This window comes from Pelodiscus sinensis, chromosome 3, assembly GCF_049634645.1.
Source record: "Pelodiscus sinensis isolate JC-2024 chromosome 3, ASM4963464v1, whole genome shotgun sequence".
Taxonomy (NCBI): Eukaryota; Metazoa; Chordata; order Testudines; family Trionychidae; genus Pelodiscus; species Pelodiscus sinensis.
The window spans coordinates 100,928,123-100,953,369 of record NC_134713.1 but is presented as its reverse complement, the minus strand read 5'-3'; the positions used below and the strand labels follow the sequence as shown (position 1 = coordinate 100,953,369).

Genomic DNA, 25,247 nt, shown 5'->3' with positions numbered 1-25,247 from the left:
AGCCACGCAAAGTTAAATTGTAAAACAATTTTTAAGCTTCTGGTAATTACAGAGATAGATCTAGGACAAAATTTTAAATGGGATGATCTGTTATTTTCTTGAACTGCTCGTGCATTCGTTAATTTTTAGGACAATTTTGAATGTAACCTTCAGTTGCCTTCACTGGTTGTCAAGATTGCCCATGGCTTTGGAGACTACTGGAATGTGTAGTATAAGATCTGGAACTCTGGGAGTAACAGCCCCTCACAGATCATTCATCTACAACAGAGGTTCTCAAAGTGGTGAGTGTACCTCCTTCAGTGAGAGAGCAGAATGTTTTTTCAGGGGGTCAGAAGCATTTGGGGGAAAAAAACATATTGTGCATATTTTGCTCCCAGCAATGAATACCTAGCAATGCTGATTCTTCCAGATCAAATTTGCTAGTTCATTTGAGTCTAGAGGCACTGTGCATTTTGGCAGATACCTATTAAGCTTTCATAGCATTATACAAAGTCATTGCCCCTATACATTAAGTTGTTTGCTATGAATTGGTGTGCACATTTAAGTGTAAGCATCAAACAATCACAGTTTTGCTTTTACTTTTATTATAGTGGATCATTGGCACTGTTTGAATCAATGCCTTACTGTTTTTCATATTTATTGGGAACTGCATGTTGATTTTTTTAATTGATATGTGTACGTGTGTGGTAGAGAGGGCATAAACTACTTCAGACACAAAGAAAGGGGATAAAATCAAATCAGTTTGAGAACGATGAATTCAGAAGAATTAGTTAATAAAATTAACATCTGTAAATGGTGTCTGTAACTGGAAAGCAGATCAATAATCTGTTGTACTCTAATTTTACTTTATGTTTTCCTGAGTTCCTCAACTACCATGACGGAAGAGCAGGTACTCATTATACACTTGTGAAGCCGAAAAGTTAGTTGTTGGACAATAATCTCAAAGACTTCAGCAATTCTTGATTCTTGAAGAACTGGGGAATCAATTCCAGTGGTTTTTGTTCCATCACCAACTAATTGCCTAGAAAGAATTCTTAGACTTTCTTGATTCCCATTATAAAGTTATTTGAGATGTACTAATGAAAAAAGCATTATGTAAGAACTAATATTAGTTATAATAATAATATAGGAAATGCATTTTTAAATCTGCTATGTTAGGGATTATTAACCTTCTCTTTTTTGAAAATGTTGGCACTAAAGATGTTAGGGAAGTAGGGGAGTTTGGGTGTTATACATCAGCTTTGAAATTGGACTCCATCAGTAAGAAGACCTTCACATCAAAGATACTCAATTCTTGATGTAAGGTATTTATTTATTTTGTATTTTTAGACTTGTAATACAAGAAGAAGGTGCCCTTCCACAAGCTCTGGGCACTCTGCCACTATTAGATGCACAAAGACTGTACAGATTTCAAAGATCCTCATCCACTAACAAAATACAACTTTAATCCAATCAAATAACCAATAACTCACTCCACATCAGACCCTACTCTTTTATACCGCCACTTTTTCCAAATGCCTTCCCAAAGGATTAGCTTGGTAGAAGTGATTATATTAAGTTTATTTTCTGAGGGTTTTTAAAAGTATTTATTATTTTATGCCTCAATTTAGTAAGATACTTAAGCATGGGCCTACATTTAAGCACCACAAGAGTCAGCGGTATTATTCATGTGCTTAAATTTAGACACATGCTTAGGTACCTTGGAGAACACTGGCCTTAAACATTTTTGCTTTACACATACTGTTTCACCCTCTTCCTACGGATATGATTGACCATTTTATTCCAAATGTAAAGCATGTTTTTCTACCTGACCTTCATGAATCATACATGAATTAAAAACAAATATATATTTGATTTCACTAAGTATATATTGCAGTATGCCACATACAATGATCTCCCTGAGGAGAGAAATGGTGACAGAACTACATGTGACAGATGGTGACTACATCACTTATCCCATGCCTAATTTGCATAAAAGTGGCCACCAGAGGGGGATCTGTCGAGAAAGAAAGCCTTTTTCGACAGATCCTGTAAACCTCCTTGCAGGAGGCATAAGGGATCTGTTGAAAAAGGCTTTCTTTCTCAACAGATCCCCCTCTAGACTGCTGCTTTTTGCCAACAAAAATAGCGGCCTTTTTATGCAAATTAGGTGCAGGACATTTAAATCCCCACTTCATTTGCAATATCAACCTGCCTAATCTGCATCCCTCTGCCGACACAGGGATACAGTCTAGACATACCCCCAATGTGTCAACTAAAAGGCTCCTAGGTATGACAGTATAAGTGTAACATAAGAACCCAAATAGAATCTACTATATATTTGTCTTTCTGGCCATCTATCTGTTCATCCATCCATCTATCCATTCATTTGTTCAAGAACTCCTCCTACACTGCAAGAGCCAGGACCACCAGTTTGGTACACAGCTTTCACTTATCATAACTTAGAGCAAGGTTAGGGTTTGGTTGTGCCAGGAAAATGGGATGTGTCTGGAATGAGATTTTTTTTCTTGGAAAACCATACAGAAAAGAAAAAAAAGCAGTCATGTAGCACTTTAAAAACTAAAAAGATGGTTTATTAGGTGTTGAGCTTTCATGGGGCAGACCCACTTCTTCAGATTATATTCTGAAAGTGAATTGGCATGACCAGGGCTCGACAAATAATGCAATCTATTCTCCTGTGGTGAGTAGATTGCAATCTGGAAGAGCCGGGTTTGGGTGATCTGCGCATGCGCAGAACGATCTGCGCATGTGCAGATTGCCGGACAGTATGGCTGGCGAGCCCTGGGCATGACCATTATATAACAGAGGGATACAATGAAGAAGTAAAATTACACAGTAACGAATCAGCTACATAGAACAGAAGGTGGGGGTGAGGGGACAAGGAAGAGACAAGGAAGGAGGAAATTGCTTATTGTAAGAGTCAGTTAAGTGGCTAATCCGGAGCTACTATGAATATCAAAAGGTAGGGAGGCTGTCTTTGTAATGTGTAAGGTAATTATCATCTAAATTAAGGCCCATGTACAATGTGTCGAATTTTAGCACAAATAAAAGTTCTGAAGTCTCCCTCTGTAATTTGGAGTTAAAGTCTTTTTGTAGTAAGACACATGTTGTCAGGTATTTAAGGAAATGGCCAGTTTGATTAAAATGTTGGCTGACAGGTTTCTCTGTGTGGAGATGTCTGATGTCTGGTTTGTGAGCATTAATTATCTGGAGAAGTGACTGGCCAGTTTGTCCAATATACATTGCAGAGGGACATTGCTGGCACATGATGGCATATATCACATTGCTGGACGTACAGGAATATGAGCCCTTGATTGTATAACTGCCATGATTAGGTCCAGTGATGGTGTCTCCAAAGTAAATATGTGGACAAAGCTGGCAATGGGCTTGTTGGAAGGGAAAGTTCCAGGGTTAGTTTTAATGTGGTATGCCCTGTTAGTTAGAATCTTCCTGAGGTTAGGTGGTTGTCCTTAGGAGAGCATAGGTCTATCACCCAGAGCCTCTCTGAATGTAGCAGACTAACACGGCTACCTCTCTGTTACTTTTCATCATATAGAAAGAGACAGATTCACCAGGCAGGTAAAGTGGCTAGCTGGGGATATGCCCCCCAATCCAGGACTGCCCCAGTCCTGAGCCTCCCACCTACCAGGCACATCTCTCAGCTGCTTTTTCTCACTGTGAAACAATAATTTATCCTGCTGTTACTCATATCACCAGTTTGCTATTGTTTTAAGATTTGGGTCAATAAGAGGCCACACTGCATACACAAGTAATGCATTAATAAGGAAAAATCATCAAGTCCCAGAGCACATGTTTCACACTGAAGTAGCTAGTTTACCTCAAGCCAGAAAAGTGTCAGCCTAGTTATCCCAGACTTCTCAAAAATGCCATGAAAAACATCCTCATGAATACAGTAGTGAATAAAAGTCAATGACACTAGGGAAATATATCTAAACTAATATTTTGTTAATACTGCTTTGTGATCTCAACATAGGCCAAGCTGCATTTTAAACCGACAAACAAATAGACAGACAAATAGACAAACAAATATTTCTAGTGTGTGCATATATAAAGATTAAAATTACACAGGGTTCGTCTACACTAGCTTGTTAGTTCGAGCTAGGTAAGGTAATTAGGGCAAGCAGAGTTGCAAATGAAGCCCGGGATTTAAATATCCATGAGGAGTAACGGTAGTTCGAATTAGGATTTTTAATTCGAACTAACTACTCCGTGCTGCGCGTAGCCGCGGGCAGGGAGTTCGGACTAAGGGGGATTTAAAAATGGTGGCGCCCGGGAACATGCAAATGAAGCCCGGGATACTTAAATCCCAGGGTTCATTTGCAACTCTGCTTGCCCTAATTACCCTACCTAGCTCGAACTAACGAGCTAGTGTAGACGTACCCACACACAGAAATCTAGGTTAAATAAGATTACTAGGATTATAAAGTGAAATGCTCAAAAAGTAGGACGTGCCCCTCTGGTGAATATACAACCTTTAACTTCACACTGTTGAATCATATTTAGCTTGTGGCCCACTATGACCCAAAGATTCCTTTCAGCAGTACTCCTTGCTAAACAATCACTTCCCATTCTGTTTGTGTGAAACTGATTGTTCCTTCCTAAGTGGAGTACTTTGCATTTGTCCTTATTAAATTCATCCTATGTACTTCAGACTATTTATCCAGTTTCTCCAGATCATTTTGAATTTTGAAGCTGTCCTTCAAAGTACTTGCAATCCTTCCCAACTTGCTATCATCTGCAAATTTAATAATCATAATTTCTATGCCAATATCTAAATCACTGATGAAAATATTGAACAGAACTAGTCCGAAAACTGACTCTTGCGAATCTCAACTTCTTCTGCCCTTCCAGCACAACTATGAACCATTAATAAATACTCTCCGAAAATGGTTATCCAGCCAGTTATGCACCCACCTTATAGTAGCCCCATCTAGGTTGTATTTCCCTAGTTTAGTGATAAGAAGGTCATGCAAGACTGTATCAAATGCCTTACTAAGGTATACCATATCCACCACCTTTCCCTAGCCACAAGACTCGTTATCCCATTAAAGAAAGCTATCAGGTTGGTTTGACATGATTTGTTCTTCACAAATCCACGTTGTCACCTTATTATCTTCTTTTTTTCATTGAATTTTGAAGGTTTGCAATATAGCACCATCTTCTTACACTTCCTTTTAAAAAGAATACAAACATGAGGTTTAAAAATGCACAACATTGTAAGACTAAATTCTTCTGAGTCTGAAATTTCTGAGGGACAGATACCCAATTACCAGTCACATTATTAGAAAGTCAGTGTGCAAGGCTACTGCATGTCAGAGAGAGAGAGAGAGGGAGAGAGAGAACAAGAATTTGTGGGCATGAAAGTTGTTTTTATTCCTTACTGAAAAGAATGTTAAGTAAGAGAAGTAGAGAAGAAATAAAAAATAAACAAGCTATATAGATGCAAAAATAACATCATGAATACGGTCAAGAAATTGTCTACAATAACATAACTAGAAAAAAAATATAAATTATAGATGAATGGCAGAGACAGGAAAAATTGAATATTTTAACTTGTCTAAAATTCAGTATAAAGAACGGTAATTTAGCCAGTCTAGGTTAGTGACCTGCATGTCTAAAGTGAACCATGATAAAGAAAGATAGTCACAATTAAAGATATTGATTATTCATATCCAGTTTCATACAAGTAAGCTTTTTTAATGACCAAGATACGCCACACTTGAGAGTACCAATAACCCAAAGTGTTGACAGAAGAACTGTGTCATTGGGCAGCAATTACAGATCAGTCAGCAATTCTGAGAATGCACAATAGCTTTCACAGTCTAAATATAACAAATATATGAAATAGCCATTATGGATCAGACCAATAGTTCATCTAGCCCAGTATCTTGTTTTAGAGATAGTGGCTAGTGTCAGATGATTTAGAGAAAATAAATAGATCAAGGTCATTTTGACTGACTGTATTGTCCAGTCTTTGGATTTGACAACTGGAGGTTTAGGGATATCTGGAGCATTGGGTTGGTCCGTGACCATCTAAGCTAGTAGCCTCTTATGGACCTACCCCCCTAAACTTATCTTTTTTGAACACAGTTATACTTTTAGCTTTCACAATACCCTATGACAATGAGTTTTACAGGGTGACTGTATTGTGTGAAGAAGTATTGTTTTAAACATGATGACTACCAATATCATTGCTTCTTTTCTTATGTGAAAATATAAATAACACTATTCATAATTTTATGCACCTCTATCTTAGTTGTCCCTTTTCTAAGATGAACAGTCCCAATCCTATTACTTTTTTCTTGTATGGAAACTGTGCCATATCCCTAATAATTTTTTCTCTTCTCTGCACTTTTCCAAATGTATTATATTCTTAGAGTAATCTGCTTCCATGCAAACATGTATATGTGCACTGTGCAAAATGTTTGACTCAAAACCCTTTTTTTATTGGAATCTAAGATGCCTGCAAAAGCTTATTTCATTAGGACTTTTCTTTCCACTGAGGTTGTTTATGGAAATGTTTGCACTAGCCAGTATTAATCATTTTTATTATGGAAGTACCTAGGGGCTCAACCAAGCATGGGATCCCATTATGCTAGACTCTGTATAAAGAGGAATGGAGGGTTCCTGCCTTTAAGAATATGGTTGTGATAGGTGCTAATAGTGCATTCTAGGTTCTGAACTCAGTTGTCTGAGACCGGCCACACTATGTGATGAAAGTAATAAAGACTATTATTATTTATTATGAGAACAATAAACATTTTATATTATAGTAGCTCTGAGAGGCCAAGCAAGTTGGGGCCTCAGAGTACTAGATGCTTCATAAACATATAGATTCAAGTCCTGGTCCATTTGATATTTGGGTTTGTATTTATTCATTTACAAGGTATAATCTCTTACCTACAAATATATCATTAATTAATTTCATTATGATATTACATCAATATAATGAAGTGAACTATCAACTGGAACTGTATTTTAAATAAAGAAATAAAAATATCATAAACTTATACAGTGCAAACTGTCTAAGAATTAATTGTTCCTTTTGTCATTTATTTTAACTTCCATCAACTGCTGCAAATTCATTTACGTTCCCTTTATCTCTGAGAGGACAGGTTAAAATATTATCCAAAATAAAAATATGGCCTAATATCTTTTAACTTCATTGGCCTGACTCTGATTTCAACCACTTTTTGTTTTTAAATTGTGAAGGGTTTATTTTCTATCATGGTGACAAGATGCCTTAAACTAACTATGAATTTTTTAAATGGGTCACTAAGTACAGCTATAATGAGAAAGAGTATAATTTGCCAAAAGATTAGGTTTTTATTTTCTTTGGTACAATGCCTTGGCTCCCTGCTGATGCAAGATGTTTGTGAAATACTTTATGAAACTCAAGTGAACAAAAGCAGTAGCTGATAAATTAAGATAAGAAGCGCTGCACACCAAATATCTGAGATTAGCATTTGGCCCTTATTGGACAGTTCTACAATCAGCAGCCAACACAGCATAGTGAAATTATTGTAGAACTACAACAAATCTTTCATCCCAATATAATCAAAATTAATTTGCTCAACAGGGTGAAGAAAGCCTTTCTCTGTAAGTTAGGATTAAAAACAACCAGATTATACATGGATGAATAGGTAGAAACATGGATGGATGGTCAGATTCAACTGACTACTTTATTGGCTCTGCCAAATACTGACCAATGACCAGTAAGGTTCCTTAAAGCTTATTTAACAGAGGATTACTGGAATCAGAACACAGATAATTAGCACAATGCCAGAGCTAATTAGATGAAAATAGGTATTATTCAAATATGAAGACAGTTTTGTATTCTTAGTATTGGCTTTTCAGTAGTGCTGAGCACCCGTAGCTCCCAATGAAGTAATTGAATCTCAGGTTCTCAGCATTGCTGAAAACCAGGGCATTATTGTGCAAGTATTTATAGGAAATCCTGCATTAAATCTGAATGAAAGTGGCTAAAATAATTTAATATCAATGCCTCCAATGAGATTTGTGCATTAGGGTCTTTAGCAGTCAGTCAAGTCCCCCCTAACCCTGAATAAGGTCCATGATCTCCACCCCGGACCAGGAAGGCGCCCACCTTCTCCAGCCCCTGTCAGGCTCCTGGGAGCTGGCAGACTGCTCCTGGGGAGCGGTGGAGAGCTGGCTGCCAGTGGCTTGCTGGCTCATGTTTTGGAGCCAGTGGGTCAGAGGCAGTGAATGCTGGCTTTGGGCTGGCAGTCTTGGAGCTGGCACAGAAGTCTACCCCTTTAAGGGCTCTGGGGAGGAGGGAGGGAGAGGAGTGTTCTTGGTTGAGCCTGGAGTGGCCACCAGGGCACCCTGGGAATGCTGAAGGCCCCCTATTTTAATATGTGTCTACACAGCACTTATTTTGAAATAGCTATTTCGAATTTGGCATTATTCCTCGTGGAATGAGGTCTACCAAATTCGAAATAAGTGCTCTGCTATTTCAAATTAATTTTGAAATAGCAGTTTGGCTGTGTAGATGCTAGGATAGTTATTTTGAAATAACAGCTGTTATTTCAAAATAACTTTGCTGTGTAGACATACCCTAATTGTGTCAGTCCCAGGATATCAGAATATTAGAGTGAGGTAATCTAGGGTTACCATACAGCTGGGTTGTCTAAGACATTGCTTCTTTTTTTAAGCCTCCATCTTCTGTCCAGGCAGATTTTCAAATAACAGTCAATGCCGGGGATTTTTTCAGAGCAGACACTGCAACTATTTTTTTAAAAAGTAACTCTTTATCTCATAACAATAATTTGATAAAAGTGTGGCTTAATATTAATTTAAAAGGGGGTGAGAAAACATAAATTCATTTTAAACAACTGGGTTGTTTAACAGTTGTTTAAATGCTAACACATTTAGCATTGAAATAGTGTTAAATATAAAAATGTGTTTCTAATTTATAAGGAAGGTCTACGCAGAGGCTTGCTATCTGAAAGGAGTTGCCAACACAAAAACTTTGAGACCCATTGTGTTACGCAGCCTGTTCCACCTTGTATTAACTGACATTCTAAGCACATTTCCTCAATCCAAAGAAGAGCTGTATGTAAGTTTATAATACAGGAAACCATACAACCTGATCTTTTTGTACCACCCAATTTTGCTAGCTTATTTATAGAAAAATGTTGCTATTGCAGCAACTCCAGTTCCTCATATGACACACACAGAAATTAAGAAACAAAACAGCTTCCCATTTTTCTTTTTTAACCAATTCTGCTTTCATTTAAAACTATCATTTTTCCTGTTTTAATTTTTTAAATGTATATTATATGGTTGATTTCTTAAATAATAACAATATTTTATAAAGAAAAAAAAACTCAGAAACAATCAAATCAGTCTTTTGAGATCAATTGCCCAAGGTCGGGGGAACACGTGAATATACCCAACTTTATTCCAGCATGGGAAGCAGCAATTTTAGACTTAATTCCACAAAACCATGTCCATAGTCTTTGGGAGTATTGTTGTGAGTAAAGTATGGTTCCTGAGTGGTATCAGCTTTTGTCATATCAAAAATGAAGTATGTTAATATACTGGAGAACTGGAAAAATAGACACTGAAGAAAAGATTTTTAAATCAAATACAGTTAATAATTGTTTCCTGAAAATTCCAGACAGGAAATGAGAAACACACACTGAGGTTATGTCTATATACTATCACGTATGTTGGTATAATTTCTTTCACTAAAAGGAGTGAATAAGTTACCTCTGCTGGGTGACATAAGTTACACCAATGTAAATGCTGGATGTGGACAGCACTAAGTCAGTGAGAGAGCTTTTCCCACCGACATAACTGCTGTTACTCACTGGGGATGGATTACTTACACTGCCAGGAGGGTTCTCTTGTATAGCCATAACCTCACGCCCTCATTCCATCCCCTCTACCTAAAAAAATAAGCAAGCACTCAGAACTGTCTCTTGCCACAAATGCCTCTGTGATGACTTCAGCTATGAAGTCTTTTTCTCCACCTCATAACAGAGTTCTGATAAAAGATGACCTCAGCTTGATAAAATGGGTTTGTCACTGCACCATTAATTACGAGAACAGTGAGCAGCCAGAGCATGTATCTGAACAAAACAAACTCTGTTCAACATGGGGAGTTGCAGTATCCTGTCTGACACCCATCTTGAACTGTATTCATAATGGAAAAAAGCTGGAACTTAGAAAAAAACGTGATCATTTTGTACCGTGTTAATAATCAGACCAGTTGTATTCAGCTCTTTCCCTATTTCTATTTTTTCTTGCTATGTAAGGGCCCAATCCTGCACATATTTACTACTGGGTGTAGCACTTACTTCCATGAGTTGGTTCTCTGAGGACAATGGAATTACATCTGAATGCCCAGAATAAGTACTTTCAGGACTGAAACCTAAACTTTGATAGGACCTAAAGAAAACCATGCAAAATGATTCACAAACATATTAAGTACATTTTTAACTGTACAAATATTTTAGGACTACATTCATTAATAAAGGTAAAATAAATGTATAAGTATCCATGAATTAGTAAACATTTTAAATTTTAACTATAAAATATTATTCCAGTAGTTTTGGAATATTAAACAAACAATAGAGTTACTATAAAGAATGATTATATTGCCTAAAATGTGTTTTTTAAAATAAGTCCTACAGGTTCAAGTGCCATGTGGTCAACAATCCAACACAGAATTGAGAAACTACTGATGCTACCTAGAACTTACGTAACAGAAAGTTTACAGAATTGAAAGTGATGAGAGGAACACCACAGAAAGGGAAATCTTGAGAATAACTAGCCTCAAGTAAAATAAAATTGTTTCCTAAAAACTGAAAACAATTCTGAATGTGCTTCTCAAACTTCAAAGGTCCAAATATGAGAGACAGTGGGGCAAAATCCAAAATGAAAGACAGGAAAAATACTACAAGAAGGGTACATTTTGGTTGATCTTTTTTATTACTAAAACTGATAAGTTCACAATTGGTACTTTTTTTTTTTTGGAGGGGGAGAGTAATTTGATTAGTTGGACACACTGTTTCTGTCCTTAAGTTTCAGCAGACAGCAATTACAATTTGGGGTGCACAGTTTCTGCCAATAACAGGTGCCAGTATTCTCTTTGGCTGTCTACATTGCACCCTAAACTCGAAATAAGATGCACTATGCAAATTGCGCATCTTATCTCAAATCTATTTTGAAATGGCTTATTTTGAAATTTGTCGCATCTACAGAGCACCAAATTTCAAAATAACGTGCTATTTTGAGCCATCCCTTATCCTTTGTGCAACGAGGTTTACTGGGATGGCAAAATAGCGCACCTGTTATTTCGAAAAATACTTGTTGCTAATAATATAAAAGAACAAAGACACAATGGGAGATTCACTCTGCAGTGACATGATGCAGGGTGTGTCTCAGCAAGGAACACTAGTCTTGATTGAGGTCTGTGAAGAGGCTATGTTGCCTAGCAGTACTTGGGTTCTAAATAGTGACATGTCAGAACACCATTCCAGTAGTAGTACCATTGTAAGTACTGGAACACCATAAAAGAGTGCTGGAAAGGCACTTTGTAGAATTCCAGTATGACTTGTACTCTATTGCTTAAATATTATTATGGGTTTGATCTGATTTCGGGTGCTCAGCATACCTATGAACCTCAAAACCTCTAAATTTTGACTTACTACATTGTAGATTTTACTGGGTTGTAATGGCCAAATACCATTTTTGTTCCTTTGGAAAACTTGGTTTCTCATTAGAAGAACCTGCCAGGTCTGAATGCTTGAAGTGGGGGTAGAGTTGTTCAGACTCTCCTCTACCCATCATTAATGCTTCTTTTGAAACTGATTTTGGGGCAATACAGTGGTTCACAGGCAGTGATGGGAGGTTGTTCATTGTGTCATTTTAAAGTACTGTATTATCCTTGCAATGTATTTTTGTGTGCATAGATATTTTTAGTTAACTGCATGGAAAATGTTTTACAGACCATGCCTAGCCAACTTTATTTTTTTCTTTTAGATGTGCGGAATGGAGAAAATACTGACAGAGCAGCAGCCAGAGGAATAGCAAGTGTGACTTTTTATTTATTCAGGTGTATTTATATAAAATCTTAAACTCCGAATGAGTAATTTGCTGTATTTTCTATTTTTTCAGCCGTGACTAAAATTCTTTCACTCTGTTTGTTTCAATTTTTTGTAAAATAAAAGTCTTTTATTTTTAGTAAAGTCCATGTAGTTTGTATAAAGGAAAATTTATATTATCTCAGGTATCTCAATGTGGCAGCTGTGATAAAAAGCTGACTTTAATATCTAGCATTTACTCTCAGTTACCAGACAGTGATCTATGAGGCTCTGAACCACTGAACATGCACATGAGCAATCCCCATTTTGTAGGCAGATGCAACATCCTATGAAATTGCTTAGATTAGTAATATAAGTCATGTGAGTAAGTGTCTGCAAGATTGGGACCTAAATTTATTGACAAATATTGACTTTAGTGATACCAGAGTTAAAATGGTAGCAGGCTTCTGAAATTAGAAGTTTTTCTCATCTATCCATTACTTATTTCATTTTAAAGATATTTATTTGTATGAATATGAATTTGGCAAACTTGTTAGCTTTATATACTCATCATTTCTTACTTGAGGGACTGTCCTATTCTCAACTAAAATCTTTGCTTTATGGTCCAATATTTCTGATGCCAATAATTCATAAGATGGAAGTAAAATTCTAAAAGACTGATGAGGGACAAATTGAAATGAAGGCCATTCATCCTGCTAGGGGAACATATAAGGATTATAGCAACTTGTGCAACTTTTTATATCATAAGTTTTGTGAGACACAATGTGACCTATTGGACTGAACTATGAGTCAGGATACTTGAGTTTTATTCTTTGCTTTGCTACTAGGAGCAAACAGTACATCATATGTAAAGTACATATAGCAAACACTATATCCCACAAACCACATTTGATGGGATAAGCAGAGAATCTTTATTCAAGGCATATTCTTCAACAGGTGCTTTAAAAATATTACTACCCTTCCTGACAGATGCTTTCATCCCTTGGTTTATTTATATACAGTCCTTTTTTCTAACTACCGTGGAACAAAAAAAATCAGCTGAAGGCATAGACCATGTGTTGCCAAATCCTCTTCAGCTTAGAATTTTCATTGCTATTTGACTACATTCTGCTTTCTGGCTAGAGTTGCACATCAGAGAGGGGAAATCCATCATCTTTTAAGTAATATTTTCATGGTTAATAAAATTAGTTCAAAACACTTCAAGGGAGATAATAATCAGTTCCATCAAAATGTATTGTTAAAAAAAAAATAAACAAAGATAAGAGGCTGTTTCCTGCACAAATCATCCCAGCTGTGATTTATTTTCACATTAATTAGCAGTTCAAGGCAGGGTGTATAAAAAGAGACAACTCAGAGCTTTCAGCAAAAGATATAAGTTTAGATATGGTATCAGGAGAAATCTAGCCATTAAACAAATACAGCATAAAACTCTACTTTGATGTCGCTTTGGACTACATCAAAATGTGGAGGGAAATATTAACAGGGAAGGAGGACAAATGAAAGTGTTTCTGAACTGTTATAAAGAATCTCATTATCATGTGACTTCTCCAATTCCACATACACATCTCGTGTGTGCGTGTGTGTGTAAGGAAGTTGAGAAATCAGATATTCTTCCTTTAGCCAGCAAGAAAGTAGATACTTTCTGCTTTAATAAAACTTCTTCAGGTTTACTAACTTTTTAAGCACTCAATGCTCTATGTGTGTATGAGTCAGAAAAATGTCATTTCCACTTACACACAGCGTCCATGCAGTATGTATTACACTTATCACTACCCCAGTGACACCATTATGAATTTTCACAAGTATTAGTAATACATTTATCAAATCATTCCCCGCCTCTCAGCTGTATATGCAGAATTACACTTAATGATTTGGATAGTTTCTTGGCAATTCACTCCTTAAAGCACATATGGTAGGAGGGAGAATGATAAGTAACTCTGCTTGTAGTTATTTTAGCACTCACTTGGAGATAAGATTTTTGGCCCTTGTTTAGGCTGGTAGACTGGTTCAGAATAATTGCAAATACATATTTCCTGAGTTGTGTAGGCAGTTATAGATAAAGCTGAATCAATTTCCACAGAAGGGGTACAGAACTAGCTTTCCCTGTTAATACACATTATCCGTATCGAGCATGCTTTTTGCCTTGTTCCCTCTCCTTCCAACAGGTTCCCCACAGACTCCTGTTCATAGAGGCAGGCAGAGAGGGAAAGATTCAACACAAGACCTGCCTCACATCCTTATATAAGTGGGCACTCTAATCCACTATTAACTACACTCACCCCTATTCCCAGACACCCAAGAATTGGCTCCTGTATTTCTCACTTGGAGATCACATCCCAAACTAGTACCTAGATATTTTACATATGGATGATCCCTCTGATCTGCTGACCTGACTTCCAGTTTGTGTATTTCTAGATCACCCCCTGGCCTCTGCTCCTTTCTATTCAACTTATGGGGAAGTAAAAAACTTAAGGGAATCCTCTTTCCAGCCCCCTTCTCTTAAAGAATACAAACAAATAATACATATGTTTAAATAGTCACTAGAAAGAGAAACATGGTTCCAAACACTCCAATGTCCAATGAACTGAACTACATGACACACTGTCACACTTCTCCCTACAGCTAGTTCTAGGGAGGCTCACTGAAAACCCACTGAAGTCAATGGAACAATATCAACTCACATAAAAAGGGTTTCAAATCAGCACCTGCCATAGGTTGGGTACTGTCTGTGATATCAGCTTCCACGACAGTGGTTCAATTATAGCAGTACTAGGGGCCATAGTATGTAACTTCTGTTACTACAGTTGTTTTCTATGTATATTTATTTTTAAATATCTTTTCTTCATCCCGCATAATATTAAAATTGATTAAGCCTTGCTCTTCAGTACTTGTACTAGGTGAATTTTTCAATTCAATATAATTTATGTTATCATTTTACAGTGCATATACAGGCAGTCCCCGACTTACGAGGATCTGACTTACGTTGGATCCGCACTTACGAACGGGGCTTTTCTCGCCCCGGAGCTCGTGGGCGGCAGGATCGCCCAGAGCACAGCGGTCCCGCCACCGCATCCTCCGGGGCGAGAAAAGCAGCTCCGGGTCTCCCTGGTGTGCTGGGGGGGGGACTCCCCAGCACAGCAGGGAGACCCGAGCAAAGCCGCACAGGCGGTGGGACCCCGCTGCCCGCGCGGCTTTGCTCCTTTGCCCCGGAGCAAAGCCACACAGGCGGCGGGGTCCCCCGCCTCTGCGGCTTTGCTCCTGTCTCCCTGCTGTGCACAGCTAATGCACAGCAGGGAGACAGGAGCAAAGGAGCAAAGCCGCGTGGGCAGCAGGGTCCCGCCGCCTGTGCGGCTTTGCTTGGGTCTCCCTGACTCCCCCTCAGCACAGCAGGGAGACAGGAGCAAAGCCGCAGAGGCGGCGGGACCTCTGCGCCTCCGCCTCTTTGCTTGGGTCTCCCTGGTCTGCTGGGGGAGGAGGGGGCACAGCTAGTGCGCCCCCCCCCCAGCAGACCAGGCTTTTGTTGCGGGACGCCTGGGGTAGAGCAGCTGGGGTGCTGCCGGGTTGGTCCTTCGGGGACCTACCCGGCAGTGCCCCAGCTGTTCTGTCCCAGGAGTCCAAATTCAGCCACTGTTGAAACTGATCAGCGGCTGATTCCAGGAAGCCAGGTGCAGAGCAACTCTGACTAGGGCTTCCTGTAGTCAGCCACTGATCAGTTTCAGCAGCGGCTGAATCTGGAGCCAGTTCCGACTTATATACAAATTCAACTTAAGAACAAACCTATAGTCCCTATCTTGTACGTAACCGGGGGACTGCCTGTATTTGTAATAAAACAATAATATAAAGTAATCACTATCCACTTGTATTTTGTATTGTAATAGAAATCAAAATATTGAAAAATATCCAAAAATATGTAATACTTGTCAGTTGGTATTCTATGGTATAAGAGCGTGATTAATCATACTTAATTTTTTAATTACGAATAAGCTTTTTGAGTTGATTGCATTAACTGTGATTGAAAGCCCTAGAATCAATCCTATCCTAAATATCATACATCTTCCTATGTATTCACAACTAGCACAACTGAAAAGTGATCTAACTGAACTCTTGTTGAAAGGTTATTTATATGCTTCTAAGGCAATTAAATGCCGCCCCCCCCCCCATTTTTTACTTCACTATATCAAACTACTTCCGCCTTATTTAAGACGTGTAAAAAAAAAGACAAACTTTTATATCTCATCACTAAAAGTGTCCTTATATTATGCCAATCACTCTGTGTCACTTCCCAAATGCAGGGTCTTTATAGAAAAGAATAGTCATACCATGAGATATAATGTATCTGCATCTCCCAGTTTCCCAAATGCTGAACCAAAATATAGGTAGCCAGCATTCAGGGGACCAACTTTTGTATTTCACAAATATAAAGCCAAGGACTCCAGAGTCTCTCAGCTATATAAATAGGATGGATTTACGCCACCCTGATTAAAAACTCTGTTATCAGCCCTATAGTGAATCCATGAAAAAGGCATATGATTATTATATTTGAACATATCTAGCCTCTGATATGCAACATGCAAAAAATCAATAGCTTTCTGAGATGAAAGATCATTAGTGACTATTTTATAGGTATTCATTCTGATTCAAAGATTCTCAAACTTCATTTCACTGTGACCCCCTTTTGGGAAGAAAGTTACTAATGATCATGGGGGAGCGAGTATATCCTAGGCCCTGCCATCCAGGGTGTTGGGACTGGGGGTCAGACTTCAGCTTCAACCCCAGGTCCCAGCAAGTCTAATGCTGACCCTGATGATCCCATTAAAATGAGGCATGGGTCCCAAACCACAGTTTGAAAATCACTGTTCTATTTCATTAACTTCAATAGTATTTAAGATTACATTAATATTCTGGGTACCATGTGTGTCCAAAACCAAAATGACATACATCTTTATTAACAGAAAAAACTTGTCAAAGATAATCTGTAATGATTTAAAAGGCCTGGTGTCAGCTGCTTAGTACCCCTCACACAACAAAACCATTAAAAAGTACAAAGAAATGGGAGGGGAAGTCTGTCTATTGCAGCTCTAGATTATAGCCTAACAAAGGAGACACACACACCTGCAGGTTATAAGGACAGCATTAACAATGAAAACCCAAGGGTCTGAAGACAGATCCAATAAAATGACATCACTGGAGATGCAAATGTCTCATTTTCATTTCAAAAGAGTGTTAACAACAAAGGATGCTTGTGACTTACCTCATCACTGAACAGCAAACATATCTGTCTATGGAATTTGGATATTCCTGGCCTATCTTATATCTCTACTACCTAAAGTGTCTGATGATCTGATGCTCCATTAATTGAAAAATAATGTACAATAGAAAACTCCTGCCTATGCACATTCACTTTCCAATAGCAATAAAGGGGTCAAAAGATCATTTGAGTCCTGGTTCTCTTTTTAGTTGAAAGATCCAGGAAAAACAATAAACAGAAACACAAAAATTGACAAGTATCAGATCAGGGGTTTTTGAAACAAAATTTTCAGTTAAGAAATATGCACTGTGGTAGTCATGTTGGTCCCAGAATACTGGGGAGACAAGGTGGGTGACATCTTCTATTGGACCAACTTCTAATGGTGACCTGAAGAAGAGCACTGCATAAGTGCACAAGCTTGTCTCTCTCACCAACAGAAGTTGGTTCCACAAACAATATTATCTCACCTATCTTGTCCCTTAGATTATCAAGGGCATTTTGGCTTCTCTCTCCCACTCCATTGATATTAAGTAGCCATAGAGTTGGTGTAGACAGCCACTGGCTAATGAGCCCCTCCGAGCGAGGGATCTGGCAGCAGTGCAGAGTTGTTGTAGTGGCTCTGGACCCTTCCAAGGACCAGTTTATAGGGACTGTCTGACACATTCTTATGCCTCAGCATTCAGACACATCCAGACACATTAGAACAGTTCTTTAGTTGGTTTATTTTATACTAAGGATCTCATTGGCAGCTGGACAGCTCAAGATCACGGGGATTCAAATAAGACCTTAGCACACTCCTTTTGTGCTGAGCACTACTCAGACACAGCAGACAATCTGGCCCCAAATGTAGACTTATGTCTATAATATTTTATAGACTTTTTAAAAGTACATCACTTAAACCATTGTGCATTTGGATCTATGAATGTGTAGCTTGGACACTTTAACAAATACATAACCTCTGATAAAATTTCAGAGCTCAGTACTTTCTAAATTTAAAAATCCAGAACATCTCTATATATTTCACTCTATTTTTCATATTTAGTATGGTCTTTCCAGCGGGAAATCAGTAATTGGAAAATTGCCCATTTGATATGGAATTAGTATGCCACAACCTGCTCCAAGGTTTTCTTATGCTCCAGAACTGTTCAGTAAACTGTAGAGGTTTTTTTCCAACAAAGCAGCTGTAACTCCTAAAATACTGTTTGCACTGATGGTCAGGAAAATGCATTTGCTAAATCAAATCTTTGGGTCTTCAGTTTACTGATAACAATCGTAAGATATTACAAATTTCTACACTCACCAGTTTCTACACACTGACAAGGTTTGAGTTTTAATTAAATGCACTGCACACGATTGATTGGTCTATGTTCTGATGGATTTTTGAAGCAATTTTTCTATTATTCAGATTGCATGTGCACAAAATATTTTAAGGTTACTCATCATCATCTTATATTTAAAGTTTTTAATATCAACTTATTTGTGATGTGAAGAATCACTACATTATACACACACATTTCCACCCCACTATTTGGAAAAAAATATTAAAGGATCACACCTTATTCTTTGAAGCAGAAATGAATCAAAAAATTGAAAAAGATGCAAGAACTTACAAAGAAAAATCTGAAGAATGTGTCAAGCATATAATTCAAATTATCACATTACAGTGGATCAAAATATTAAATTAGGAAAATAACAGAAATGCACAGTAGAGACAGACATAAGAATACCTCTTAATCATCAAATTTGGGCCTGGATCTTTCTATATGAAAGACATGATAATTTGCTCACTTACCCACATCCTGCACACCTATAATGTAGATAGTAGATAAATATAGAAGATGCTTCAGCTTCCATTTCCAGTGATAGCGCCAGACTCCATTCACAGGGGACATTCTGTGAAGTAAGAATGCATCAGTTTAGGATAAATAAGCAAAAACTTGCTTTTTTTCTGTACTAATTAAGATATTGTTATTTAACTTATTTTACAGCAGCAGATGAAAGACATGGAATTTTTAAAAATCTCACTTTAAAAGAGTGCTGTCTCCAGTCTTTTATGGGGAGGAGGTAAGAGAAAAGGCATTCACATCTCTGATCTATAATATACAGGCAATGTATAATATGGATTATGGTTATGCCATGCATGGTGAGCGAGTGGTTCTGTGTGACACTTTATGGCCCTTATTCAAAATATGTAGGATGGATGGATGTAAGATGGATATAGTCTGTATACGGATACTGGAGAAGTATACATGGGCAGAGTTAATGTTCTTTTTGAAACCTACAATGCGCTGACATGTACTACAGAAAATATGAAGAGTGTATTTGAATAGCTACCTATCTTTGCATAACTGTTCCTTCCTACACTTTTGAGTCATAATATTTTTAGAGCTGTAGCATTCCTTGTTTTACATACTGCACAGTAGGTAAAAAATTAAGCAACCTTAATTTTTAAAATATTTTGTTTCTGTCTGTCCAAGTCCAGAGGCCCAATCCTATTTTCACTTAAATTAGATTATTACTACATAATACAATAAATAAAAAAATAGTTCAGACAAAATTCTATTTGAATTTTTTCTTTGAAGCATATATGACAAGTTTCAGACCATATCAAAATTTTCCTAGCTAAAATTACAGGGTGGGGAAGGTGTACAAGCAAGAAGTAAGGCTTATAATGAAACTTAGTCCCAATCTTTACTATGGAGATACAATCATGGATCCAAAATTAATTGTAACCTATTATATTGCTTTCTCTGTGTAATAACTCAGCAAAAAGCAACAGAAAACAAGAAATAGTGAACGGCATCTCACATACAGTATTATATTGACCCATTCCATTCCCAGCTTATTTGGTACTGATAGGCTATAACGGGCATTTTTCCAGTAAGAAATTGTTCAGTTATTTCAAGGAGAGAATGTGACTGAGTTGTGTGTGTTGGGGGGGGAGGGGGGAGGCGGGGGGGAAACCAGGCAGTTAAAACACATATTATAAAAGCCTGACATTTTTGAACATATGAAAATCTCTCCCCCACCCCTCGCCTCTCACTCCACATATATTGTTTTAAAACTGTTATTAATGAAAGCTCGGAGTAAATTTATAATCTTGTCCATTAAATGGCTTTTCTAGCTTCTAAAAGGAAAACATTTAAACAAGTCTAGATGAGTACAGAATCCTAAAATAATCAACCATAATGAAACAATTAATTTCCCAAGCTTAAAAGTAATAGTTCTTCAAATCAGCAACCTGAACATGCTACACACCCAGGTAAATAACATTTTATGAGATCAACTGTTGCAATTGGATTGTAGGAAAACCTAACTCCTGTACTTTAATATAAGTATATAGCTACAAAAATGTCCAGTTCTTTATTAAAGTTGTTTAAAATTATTAGCTTGAAGCACATTTATTTTTCTAAGATATGGTAAAACTACATTTAACAAGTTTTAAAGACAAGCACAGAACATTCAGGCCCAGGGTTCTGAAATACAAGAATCCCTTTGACGAAGCCAGACACAGAAGAATAAACAGATTATTAGACAATAGAAATATTGTACTCCAACTCAGTGGCCCATAAATCCTTGTAAGCATCTCAGAAAAGAGAATGTCAAGACTTAGGGAGCTGTACAATATGCAAAAAATAATTTTCCTACATATGTAAATCCCCTAAGTATTCTCCTAAAATGTTGCTGTTGATCAGAAGATAGCAAAATAAATCATATATACAATGGTGTAATTTAAACCTCAACATTTGCTAGTTGGGGTGGTGACTATAACATGGTATCTTCTATTTCATGTAGAGGAAGATACTGTTATTTCTACAAAAATTAAGCGTTGAATTTTTAATGGAAGCCACGGACAGAGTAAAATGTTAGTGTGATACTTTCACTAATACCAGTAGAACTCTCAGAACTATTAGGCTGAATTTCTAAGGAGAGGTAGCATTGCCAGTCTGTCAAACAATCAGAGCAATTCCAGTGGACTTTGAAGAAAGAAACTTGTTTCTGTCTCCATCTTATCTTTATAACTTGTAGTTCTGAATACCCCAGTAATACTGTTGGGACCTCTGTGACACAAGTATAGGACTGCAAATTGTTCAAGACCATGCAGCAAAAGGAGTACAAATCAAGGAGTTTCTAGTGCTTAGTACCAAGCTAAATCCACCTAATTACATCCACCTACTTCTAAAAAGTCTCATGCTGTTCTGCTTCTCTCAAAACTGATCAAACTAAACTGATTCTAGAAAATGTATTAATAATATTAATAAATACATGGGGTGGGGGGAGTAGTACAGTTATAGTTCCTAAAGGCCAGAACTCTGTTGTAATAGTCATGGATTGCTCATGAATCCCCACCTCCCTTTCTCTCAAGGCCCTACCCCCACTCTACCTCCTCCATCCAAGGTGTAGAGATATGGGCTCTTGCTCAAGACATCAAGAGTCATCAGATACCATAGCATTATACCACTCTGTGATGACCAACCAAAAATAGAGTGTCCTTTTGAATGAACAAATCAGCAAAGCACACTCTCTCAATGATGGTCTACCACAGGGATCTATACTGGCTACTTTAGTATTCAAAATCTGTGTTAATGACTTATCTGGGATAATTTTGCATAAATTTATTTACACTAACAACAACTAGTGATGTAAAGGGTTAATCAGAATGGAGCAGTGAGCCTGGCCAGAGCCCCATGTAATGTTTAACCGGTTAACTTTTTCAACAGGACTTTACACTTATGGTACCAGGCAAAGACCCCATCACCATCACACACTTCCTCTCTTCTTATGTTAATGATAGAATATTTTCAATATGGGAAATTCCATGCCAGTGCTCCAAAACCTAAATAATAGTCTTTGGCCTAAACAACAATGCTGCCAAAGAACCACAGGAAGGAAGTCAACAGGTCTGAAATAAACCCTGTCTGAACCTTGGACAGAATTTTGAGTTATAAAGCCCATCTCAAAAAGAAAAGCAAAAAAGTAAAAGCAAGGGCTAGTCTTGTCCAAAAACTTGAGGACACAACCTCAGGTGCCAACGCATGCATATTTCAAACAATTACTCTAGCACTGGTATCCTTGGCTGCTGAATATCGGACACCAGTCTGGGCAGATAGCTTATATACTCATCTTTAGGCAGGCAATTTAATGCTGCAATGAAAACCATAACAAGAACATTAAAATCAACTCTTATACAATGATTGCCTGCTTTGGCACATATACTCACCTACAAAATCCATAATTCTTGTGAATATAGTTAACCCATGGCCAACCTAAACTTTCCAATTCATGAGAACCACCTGAACCTTCTCAAAATATGTCTGAAACCTAGAAGATTTTCCAAGATAGGTTTTAAAGCATCTTCTTTCAATCTTGACGTACACTGGAAAGAATTCTGTGATAATTTAATGTTTCAAACAAATACCTCATTGTGGACCCCCTCAAAGAACTTGCACACTTCAACCTACACTGGAAAAAATGGCCTACATTGATCCATTTTAGAGCATTGCATAGCAGATGTGATCGTCTCTTGCACCTTTGGAAGGTGAGTGACACTCAGTGTAGCTGTGGACACCAGTTAAAAACTGTAGACCGTACTGTAAATCAGTGTCTACTTTGATTTTTTACTGGTGAAATCTCAAACATACATCAAGTAACTCCCAAAAACACACTGGCTCACTAATTTTAACTTGTTTATCTTCATGACTCCTCTTGTCACATGAAGGAAGCAGAAGCAGTACAGATTAAAGAACAGATGAAACTGCTCTTTCGGGGTATGTCTACACTAGCTTGTTAATTCGAGCTAGGTAGGCAAATGAGGCGACCGGAGTTGTAAATGAAGCCTGGGATTTAAATATCCTGGGCTTTATTTGCATGTTTCCGTCCGGTCGCCATTTTGAAATTTCACTAACCCGAACTCACTGCCACGTGGCTACACGCGGCAGTGAAACGTTAATTCAAACTAAGTCTTTAGTTCGAATTAACTGTTACTCCTCATTCCACGAGGAGTAACAGTTAATTCGAACTTAGGACTTAGTTCAAATTAACGCTTCACTGCCACGTGTAGCCGCGCGGCAGTGAGTTCGGGCTAGTGAAATTTCAAAATGGAGACCGGACGGGAACATGCAAATAAAGCCCAGGATATTTAAATCCCGGGCTTCATTTGCAACTCCGGTCGCCTCATTTGCCTACCTAGCTCAAATTAACGAGGTAGTGTAAACATACCCTCAGATACTTTCACAATATGACTTCTGTTACCAGATTATTCTGAAATGGAGTAAGGGAACTAAAGGCAAATATTAACATTAAATATTATATATTTATAAAGAACATGAAAAATTATAAGTTCTGCAGAAGTGCTAAATACTAACATGTCAATTTAATGAAGACATTATATACTTATTCTCAGGGCTCGACAAATAATGTATTCTACTCGCCCGTGGTGAGTAGATTACAACGCGGAAGGGCCGGCACAGAGCGATCTGTGCATGCGCAGAAAGATCTGTGCATGCGCAGAGTGCAGAACCGCGTGGCTGGCGAGCAGGGCTTGCCGCTGCTTGGTGAGCCCTGCTTATTTTAATACTAATTCTATTTATTATTAATAGTTATTAAAATATAAAATTGTACCTAACTAGCAAATGAATAACTCAACAAGCAAATTAGTGACTAATCATTGAAAAAAATGTGTCTTCCAGGTTCGAGACATCTCAAAAAGCAAAAAAGACTGTATTTTGTTGTTCAATATTCATTACTAAGGTCCTACCAAATTCATGGTCCATTTTGGTCAATTTCACAGTCATAGTATTTTTTTTAAAATCATACATTTCGTGATTTCAATTATTTAAATCTGAAATTTCACAATGTTGAAATTTTGGAGGCCTGACCCAGAACGGAAGTGTGTGGGGTTCATATAGTAGGAGCTCTGCAGTGCTGCTACCCTTACTTCTGCATGGCTGATGGTGTTAACACTGCTATCAGAGCTGCATGGCAGGGGAGCAAAAGCTGTTGGCTTTGAAAACAGAGCCATTGTCAGCAGCAGTATAAAAGTAAGGATGCCATGGTATAGTACTGCTACCATTACTTCTTCTCTGCTGCTGAGGTGCTTCCTTCAGAGCTGCTCACCTGGCCAACAGCCACAGCTTTCCATATGCCCAGCTCTGAAGGCAACACAGAAATACGTGTGGCACTACTGAAACCCTACGCACCTCTTCTGAGTTAGGACTCCCAATCTGAGAAATACTAGTCTCCCCAGTGAAGATAATACAGGGGAAAGCACACAGAAGACCAGATTTCAAGGGGGGAAGACCAGATGCATCACCATCCATGATGTATTTTTCATGTTTGTGAATTTGGTAGGACTTTATTTGTAACTAACAGAGAGACAAGAATACTAGATGGTAAGGTAATAAAACCCTCCAATGGTATATTAAGTAAATATAGGCTGTGCCTCCCTGGTCCAGCAGGGCTGGTCCTGAACCAAGGAACTGGCCAGACCAGTGGAGGAGAATGACAGCCCTCTTCTGCCACTGGCAATGGTGCTCTGCTCAAGTGGCAGCACAGGAGCTGGCATTGACCAAGCTGGAATGGGACGGGGAGGGAAGAGGCTCAGGAGAAGAGGTAGGGTTGTTGTGGAGCCCTGTATCCAGGAGCGCAGCCCTGCAAGAGAGCTCTGAGCCTGCGGCCAATGGGCTGCACTCCTGATCCCCACTAACAGCTACAGGGCTGTGCTCCTGGCTCTTGTCCACAGGGTTCTGCAGGCACCCTGCCACTCCTCCCCCCGAATACTCTTCACCAGTTCCCACTCCTCCCCTTCCTCTCTGAGCTTGAACTTATTTGTGATACTATAGAAACTCTGGGAGGGCAGGGAAGGAGTTGCTGAGCAGGAGGCTTCTGGCTTTTCCCTGTAAGTG

The 25,247-nt window shown here is 38.2% G+C and overlaps 1 protein-coding gene across 8 annotated transcripts in view; it reads right to left on the bottom strand.

The window, feature by feature from the left end:
- The window catches only part of ADGRG6 (adhesion G protein-coupled receptor G6), a 163,882-nt gene that overhangs the window by 135,592 nt on the left and 3,043 nt on the right, over nt 1–25,247 (bottom strand). For all 8 annotated transcript variants that reach the window (XM_075924316.1, XM_075924318.1, XM_075924317.1 and 5 more), the window contains exon 2: nt 19,136–19,236. In XM_075924316.1, coding sequence (XP_075780431.1) covers nt 19,136–19,235 — 100 coding nt within the window. In that variant the 5' untranslated portion in view covers nt 19,236. The remainder of the gene's footprint in view (nt 1–19,135; nt 19,237–25,247) is intronic.